At 45.4% G+C, this 8,996-nt stretch overlaps 1 protein-coding gene across 1 annotated transcript in view; it reads right to left on the bottom strand.

Annotated features, from left to right (window-relative positions):
- MFSD4A (major facilitator superfamily domain containing 4A) overlaps positions 1-8,996 on the bottom strand; it is a 101,950-nt gene that overhangs the window by 32,459 nt on the left and 60,495 nt on the right. Inside the window, exons 4-6 of the mRNA XM_044674934.1 lie at positions 7,520-7,827; positions 6,973-7,179; positions 5,228-5,466 (exon numbers count right to left, since the gene is read on the bottom strand). Coding sequence (XP_044530869.1) covers positions 5,228-5,466; positions 6,973-7,179; positions 7,520-7,827 — 754 coding nt within the window. The remainder of the gene's footprint in view (positions 1-5,227; positions 5,467-6,972; positions 7,180-7,519; positions 7,828-8,996) is intronic.

Here is an 8,996-nt window from a genome sequence, read left to right as displayed (position 1 = left end):
CTCTCTCTCTCTCTCTCTCTCTCTCTCTCTCTCTCTCTCTCTCTCTCTCTCTCTCTCTCTCTCTCATTACTTCCCATTTTAGAATCAATGCTGTGTATTGGTTCCAAGGTGGAAGAATGGTAAGGGCTAAGAATGAGGGTTAAGTGACTTGCCCAGAGTCACACAGCTAGAAGGTATTTGAGGCCAGATTTGAACCCAAGATCTCCCATCTCTAGGCCTGGCACTTCACTGTGCTATCTAGCTGCCCCATTATCTGTATGTTTTATGTGGTGGCTAGAGATTAGCCTTGGAGTCAGGAAGCCCTGGTTCAGACCCCTTTGGTAATGCATGCTGGACAAGTCATTCAACCTGCTAATACTCTAGACCAGTGCTGGGCAAACTTTTTAAAGAGGGGGCCAAAGGAAAGCAAATGCTCCTCTGTCAGTCTGTTTCTAAGGCAACTCTTTCAAAGTGTCATTGTATAGAGTCCTACTCATTGTATTCATCAGATTAGTAATAATGTCGAGCAGCCAGATAGAACATTTCAGGGGGCAGCATCTGGCTGTAGTTTGCCCATCACTGCTCTAGATGATTCTCTTAAGATTATAATTTGCAGAGTAGGTGCCAAACTCCATTGGCAAAGGGAGTTTCCTCATCTGGGAGTTTCCTATATCAATTATTTTACAGATCCTGTTCCTATCCCTATTCTGCCCCTGTCGTATGTATGTATATACGTCTCTCCTAATCCTCCTAAAATGTAAACTCCTCTCCTGGCTCTACTCCTTACTCTGGACTTTGTCAGCAGGTCCCTCGGAAGATGCCTCCCCCCTTTTGGCACCCTCCTCCCATTGTCGAGTTCCTTCCAGAATCTCTGTTTTGAGGAAGTGTCTGGCCAACCATACTTCATAACTCTCTCATTTTCATTCCTGCCTCTTTGATTTCACTCCTCAACATTCCCCTTTTCAGCACCCTTTTATGGGTTGTCTTCCTGCATTAGAATGTAAACTCCTTAGGGTCAAGGATAGCCATGCTTGCTTGGATTCGTATCTATTGTACTTAGTATAGTGTTTGGTATATTTAGTCAGTGCTTATTAAATGCTTTTTTGGCTTATTAATGGGGCACCCAAGTGGCACAGTAGAGCACTAGGCCCGGAGTTTTGGAGGACTTGGTTTCAAATCTTGCTGCAGATACTGCCTAGCTGTGTGACCCTAGACAAGTCACTTACCCCCATTTGCTTAGCCTTTGACCTTCTACCTTAGAATTATTAGTAAGACAGAAGGTAAGGGTTTAAAAACATGACTTCACTTAATATACTCAGGTATGTTTATTTAGAAGCTAAAGAGTTATAAATATCTCTACCCCTACACCCATCCTCCAGGATCTCAAGGCACTGGATTCATTTAAGGAAATGAATCATTTAAGATATAAATTCACTTAAAAAACCCCTTGCCTTCTGTTTTAGAATCAACACTAAGTATTGGTTCCAAGGCAGAAGTGTAGGCAAGGGCTAGGCAATTGGAAGTTGTGACTTGCCCAGGGTCACTCAACTAGGAAGTATCTGAGACCAAATTTGAACCCTCTGGACTTCGAGCCTGGCTTTCTATCCACTGAGTCACCTAGATGACTCTCTTAAACCACTGATCAAGAGGGTGGTTGGTTCTAACTCCTCTCTTCCCTTACCATGTCCACATCCCAGAAATCTCTTTCCCATGGATAGCTTGGAACTAGTTTTCCAAATTCTTTGCCTTTGCAATGGCCCAACTCCCAGGCTCTGCCATTAGCGTAAGCTTCCTTGCTCACAGGAGACTTGAAAGTTTGTTTAAATGAGGTACTGGATAAGCCATCACCGCGATCCTCCTGAATCATCCCTGGGGAATTTTCTCTTAGATTTATGCAGAACTTTATGTGGTACAAAGCAATAGACAGTTTTCAACTCTTTGATCCTCCTGATTGCCCTATGATCTAGGCCTGGCAGGGATTATTAGCCTATTCTCCAGAGGGGGAAACTGAGGATCAGAAATGCCTTGTGCCATTTGTCCACGGTACTACAAGTAGCTCCTATGTTTGTGTATGTGTAATTGGGGTGGGAGGAGGGCAAGGTGGGAAGTTGGAACAAGTGCTCCCGCCCCTGTAGTGCCATATAAGATCCTTTCAGACTAACCATAAAACACCACTCTGGACTACTCCCAAACAGAACAAACTGAGACACACATGGGTACACACAGAGGAACTCAATGACATAATCCATTTAGAGGCATTTATATCACCAGAAACTAACAAATCTAGCCTCTGCCTTCAGGAAGAACTTCATGCATCTTACCCCAGGGCCAAGAGAAAATCGATTTCATTCCTACAGTGGTCCAGAGGAGAAGGCTCTGGCCCCAATTCCCCCCTTCCCTTTAGTGTTTTGTTTTCGGTTTTTTCCTTCAGGGTTTTAATCTACCTCCCCATCAGGGAAAGCCTTCGTGTTTTACCCCAATCCTTCCTGCTGCAATTTATGTTCAAATCCTCTAAGTTGTTCTTTTAAAGAATAATAAGGGGGCAGCTGGGTAGCTCAGTGGATGGAGAGCCAGGCCTAGAGACAGGAGGTCCTTGGTTCAAATCTGGCCTTAGATACTTCCCAGCTGTGTGACCCTGGGCAAGTCACTTGATCCCCATTGTCTAGCCCTTACCACTCTTCTGTCTTGGAGCCAATTCACAGTATTGATTCCAAGATGGAAGGGAAAGGTTTAAAAAATAATAATAATAAAATTTACTTGTTTATTTGTTACATTAAAGTTCCTAGGTGTCTCTCTCCTTCCCTCTCTTCCTCTTACTGAGAGAGAGAGAATGAGAAAGCATCACTGACAAAAATTATCCATATATAAAACTACTTCTTGCTCGTTTCTCTGTATCAGTTCTTTCTGTAGAGGCGGAAGTATTCTTCAAACAACATTTCTATTGCTGTATATACTATTCTCTTGGTTCTGCCTGTTTAGCTCATCATTTCCTGTAGGTCTTTCCAGGTTCTCTTTTTATGGCATAGAAGGACTCTATAACTTAGTGCTCAGAGGATGGAATTCTAGAATTTCTGTAGTGCTTTATGGTTTGCAAAATGCTTTCTACCTATGATCTCATTTGACTCTCTTGGCAGCCCTATGAGGCAGGGAATACAAGTATTTGTTATCTCCATTTTTCAGATAGGGGAACAGGTCCAGAGAGCTTGACTGGCTTATACAAAGTCACCAAACTGGTAAGTGGAAGATCCTTGACTCGTGTTCTGGATTCTAGGTTTATTGCTCTCACTCTGAAACTGCACTGCCCATTGAGCCTTTGGGAAAGCAAGAAACCTTGGGAGGTCCATGCTTCTCAGAGCCTCATGACAGAAGAATGAATTCAGCTGCCCCTGGCCACCGGCCAGGCTAGGTAAGGACAGAGCACTCAGATCCAGTTAAGAAGAGCTGCCATAGGGGGCAGCTGGGTAGCTCAGTGGATTGAGAGCCAGGCCTAGAGATGGGAGGTCCTAGGTTCAAATCCAGCCTCAGACACTTCCCAGCTGTGTGACCCTGGGCAAGTCACTTGATCCCCATTGCCTAGCCCTTATAGCTCTTCTGCCTTCAGCCAATACACAGTATTGACTCCAAAATGGAAGGTAAGGGTTTAAAAAAAAAAAAGAAAAAGAAGAGTTGCCATCCCAGGCCAAGTCTGGGACACTATCTAGAAGCAATTCTTGAAGTAGACCCAACTTCCCGGGGGCCACCCCAGATGGAGCATGTGGTTGTTGCTTGGTTGTTTTACAGTTGGGCCCAGCTCTTTGTGACCCCATTTGGGGTTTGGTTGGCAAAGATACTGGAGTGATTCTCTATTTCCTTCCTTCTGCAGCTCATTTTAGATATGAGAAACTGAGGCAAACAGGGTGAAGTGACTTGCCCAGGGTAACACAACTGGTAAGTGTCTAAGGCTAGATTTGAACTCAGGAAGATGAGTCATCCTGACTCCAGGGCCACTGCATCGCTGCCCTAATGCAGCATAAAATGCTGAATCCAGAGTCAAGAAGATCTGCGTTCAAGTCTTGCCTCTGACATCAGCTAACTTAGCAATTTACTTAGTAACCTGCCTCAGCTTTGATTTCCTCATCTGTAAAAAGAACGGCTGGTTCCTAGCTGTGTGATGCTAGGCAGCCCCCCACTGCCTAGCCCTTAGCACCCTTCTGCTTGGAACTAATACTGAGTATTGATTCTAAGACCAGAAGATAAGAGTTTAAAAAAAAAAGGTTAGGCTCCATTTTTTCCATTTCCAGCACAATCCTGTGATCCGGACCTTATATGAATAAGGTCTCCTCTACACTCATGAGGAAAGAAAGCACAAGTGTTCATCCCAGTGACCAGGAAGGGAGGTTCAACCCACAAACCTCCACCAGTAGCACCCGGCATCCTTCCTGGCCAGCGCCTTCCCTTTACAACACAGAATTCTTTGGCCACATGAACCTCAGCTCCACATAAAGTGTTGGAGTTTTTCAGTACTCAAATTCAGAACAAATGAGGCTTAGGAAGCTGACTGGACCAAGGGCTGAGCCCCAGGGTGCGTTCAGAGGCAGAGAGAAGCTCCCAGGGAGCTCTTCTGACTGGGGAGAGACAACCGGAGGGGGAGAGCTGGAAGGGGCCTGGAAGGCCATCCATGCCAGGCGGCCAGTAACTTAGGAAACCACATGGTAACATGGCCACTGCTGTCTTTTTATCTATTTTGTGAAATGTTTCCCAACTGAATTTTAAGTGGTTCAGGAGGCTGGAGCTTAATACCTCCGCTTTACCCCAACACTCTGGAATGGAAGCCAAAGGGAATCAGATAGGTGGTGGAGGCAGGATTTGAACCCAGGATCTCAGACTCAGACAGGAACTATTTATAGCGGTGATTCCCAAAGTGGGTGCCGCCACCCCCTGGTGGGTGCTGCAGCGATCCAGGGAGCGGTGATGGCCACAGGTGCATTTATCTTTCCTATTAATTGCTATTAAAATTTTTTAAGATTTAATTTCCAGGGGGCTAAGTAATATTTTTTCTGGAAAGGGGGCGGCAGGCCAAAAAAGTTTGGGAACCACTGCTTTACAGTTAGTACTCTACTGCCTCTTCTTTAAGTTCCTAGTGGGATGGGGAGTGGGGAGGTGCAACCAGATGCTCACACCCCTGTGCAATAATTGAAGAGTTCTTTAAGAACTGACCATCTGAACTAGTCTTAGGGTGCCCCCGAATAAAGAAGTCATCGGGCGGTGCCTCTCCTGGGGGTCACGGTGGAAGGCGGGTTTCGAACAAGCTTCGTCATGATGGGGAAGGCAGGTGGGTTGGAGGAGGTACTGAAGTGGAGGGGAGAACACTGGGCCAGGAGTCGGGAGTCCAGGGGTCGAGGCCAGCCTGTCACTCGCTCCCTCTGATCCTGGGAACGAGCCACGAGGATCCTCGAAGCAAGGCTGCGGCTCCTCGTCTGCAGACTGGAAGAGCTGGGCTGGGCGTCTCTGCCGGAGTCCGAAAGCGGATGAAGCCACTGGCCTGGGCTAGCCCTGCTCCACGGGACCCGGTCCCAATAGATAAGCATGACACGCACATACACATGTACAGGGCGTATACACATACGTGTGTGTAACGTGTATAGCTGCTATACATGTGGGTAAAATATATGTCTATAGAGCTGTTGTGTATATTTGTGTAATATATATGCATCTAGGATTATAGATGCATACATGTGTGTACATGCATGTGTGTATAGGCTACACATATGTACATGATGTCATTGTGTGTGCATGTTTATATGTAGCTGTCATATATGTGTGTGCATAGCTGCCATGTGCATATAGATGTAGCAGCCACATTTTATGTGATAGATATACATATAGATGTATAGATGCATATGTGTGCATATATGTATGTATAGCTGCCATATATGTAGATGTATAGTTTTCCTATATGTGTGTATTGTAGCTGCCACATATATATATGTATAGCTGCCACATAGGTGTAGATGTGTGTAGTTGTCATGTCTATATATGTATATATGTAGTTGCTATACACACATACATGCATGTATGGCTGCCATGCATATTTTGTGATAGATATGCACACAGGATCATGGGCACATGTATGTGTATGTATAACAGTCACGTGTATATTCAGTGTGTGTATAGCTTCCTTATATGTGTATGTGTAGCTACTGTGTGTATATAGGCATCATATGTGTGCTTAGCTGCCATATAGGTATATGCATGTGTAGTTGTGACATATACGTGTAGTTGTCATGTATGCATTTATAGCTGCCGCGTGACATATGTCTACATGCATGTACAGTTGTGTATATTTGTGTAACATATGCACATGGGGGTATATATGCCTATATGTGTATGTGTAACTGCCATACATGTATATATATATGTATGTATAGCTGCTGCATATGTAGATATACTGTGTATAGCTTCCTTTTATATGTGTATAAGTGTCTGCTATATATGCATATAGTTGTCATATATGTGTGTGGATATATGTAGCTGCCATATATTTATGTAATAGCTAGGCATATAGGCATGCGTATATGTATGTATGTGTGTATGTATGTATGTATAGCTTCCATGTATGTGGGAGGGTGTGTATAGCTGCCATATATGTATACATGTGTGTGTATATATATATATATGTATATGTATTGTGGCTACTACATATATGTGTGTGGCTGCCAGATATATAGATAGACAGACAGATAGATAGACAGATAGATGTGTGTGTTTTGTATATGTACGTATTTATGAGGCAGGCACACAGTGGAAAAGTGCTAGACTTGGGAGTTAAGAAGACCTGAGTTTGAATCCTTCCTCTAGATGACCCTGGGCAAAGCACTTATCCATTCTCAGCCTCAGTGTCCCCCTCTGTAAAATGGAGATAATAATATCTCACAGGGCTCTTGTCCTTTGCAGACCTGGAAGCACAATGCCAATGCTGGTCATAAACTAAAGCTTCAGCTCCCATTCCCCTGCCCAGAGCGGAAGCTCTTCCTTAGGTCTGTCTGCCAAGTGGCATTATCTGGGTGCCCTTGGCAGGCTTTAGAGGGCTCTAAAATGCCAGCTTCTCTGGCCTCTAAGTCAGCCCTCCTGTGGCAGTTCAGGCGCAGTGACTTTGGGTCCCTGCTAAACAAACCTGTGTGGTGGTGGTAGGAAAGGGAGACCCCAAAGCGAGCTTTTCCTCTGTGAAAGAGAACCAAGAAAAAGTGGGGGAGTGCGAGGGTGGGCAGAGCGGGGATTTCCACCCCCCCCCCCCGTGGGAGAACTGTTTATTTTCCAATTGAGCCAATGGAAAAAGCCCGGAAATCCTCCGGCAAATACATTAAAACAACAACAACAACAACAACTCCAAAACAGAACAAGAAACCCAACCCAACCCTGGGCTCTCACCACCTAACCTACCTAGCTAGAACAGAGAGTGGGCTTTGTCATGAAAGCTTCCGGCTAACTGGCCCCTGGAGTCCCAACCTTGATACCTAATTGTAATGGATGGAGCTCCTTCCCCTCCACTGTGCCCACTGACCTGACCCGCTGAGCAGTTATTGTTTCCAGAACAATGGGGAATGTAGGGTGAGGGGGGGAGTGGGAGAGGTAGAGGGGACTGTCCAAGAGAAGCCCAGTGCAGGTGTTGACCAGAGGAAGGGAAGAGGGAGTCCGGAGGTGGGTCACAAAGGTGGGGAAGAGGAAGAGGAAGAAGGCGTCCCAGGAGATGGTTGGGGATGGGAGGGAATAGCCCTGAGAGGGCCGGTAGCCCTTTCCCAGCTGGATGGGCTGCTGGGGAAGAGGTGGTACCTGTGGCTTACCCTTCTGGAGGGTAACTGACAACTCAGTCTACAGCTGGTGAGGGTATAACAAGACATGGCGAGGGATTCCCAAATGGGGATGATGGTTACGTTGACTCACAGAATCTCACTATCAAGATTCCTTGGTCCTGCAGGAGTCATTCAATTCATCCCTCTGACAGCAGGGTTTAAATTCTAGCTCAGAACTCAGTATCTGTGTTTATCTTGGGTATGTCACTAAGGCCTTAGACTAAAAGATCTCTAAGCATTCTTCTAAATCTGATAACTAAGGGGATAACAACCAGATGATGAGAGCGTACATTTATATAGCACTTTTGTTGCTGCCACCCCCACCCATTTCACCTTTATAATAGCCTTATGAGGTAGGTGGATTTATTATCTCCATTTTGATCAGGACTTTCAGGCAGTCCAATAATTCTTAAATTGTCTCTCCTGGATCTATTTTCTAGGTCAGTTATTTGTTATCCCCATTTCGAAGATGAGAAAACTGAGACTAAGAGAGACTAACTTGTCCAGGATCAAACCAACAGGAAATAATTGAGGAACGACTGAATCCCTGCTCTTTCTGACTGTTATGTCTAGCGCTAAGCCCAGATGCCTTCCTGATCTAGGAAGCCCCAAGACCCCAGCGTCCTATCCCATTCACTAGCCTCTCACTCTGCACTGAGAGAGCAAGAGATAAGAACTGTTCCCAGGTCCTTCTGTGTCAGCTGAGGTCTTACTTTCTGGGCTGAAACAAGGAATGGAATGTTTGTAGAATGTTGGAGGAGTTAGGCTAAAGGCAGAGCCAACACATTTCACCAGGAACGTAGCTCCTGAACCCACGCCATAGACAATGCAGTGGGTCAGTCCTGAACCTGCCTCTCCTTTAGCACCATAGTTGAAAGGGGAGAGTGATATCAAGGTCCTATAATGGAGTCTCCATTCCAGCTTGCACAGTGCCCTTTCTCCCACTTGCTACCATTGCTGGCCCTCCCAGAAATCATTTCATTCATCTGTCCTGTAAAGGAACTTGTCTAAATTTCACGGGAAGAGGGAAAATCCTAGGAGTTGGAGGGGACCTTAGAAGCCACCTTGCTGAACCCCCTAATTTTATAGAGGAAGAAACTCAGGCATAGTGATGGTAAGTGACCATACTCATAGTACTTTAGAGACAGAGGCAGACTTCAAACCCAGTTCCTCTGTATATCACATTCT

The sequence above is a fragment of the Gracilinanus agilis genome, chromosome 4 (assembly GCF_016433145.1).
Source record: "Gracilinanus agilis isolate LMUSP501 chromosome 4, AgileGrace, whole genome shotgun sequence".
In the NCBI taxonomy this organism is placed as follows: Eukaryota; Metazoa; Chordata; class Mammalia; order Didelphimorphia; family Didelphidae; genus Gracilinanus; species Gracilinanus agilis.
Note: the sequence above shows the minus strand (reverse complement) of the source record. Positions and strands in the feature narration are given on the sequence as shown.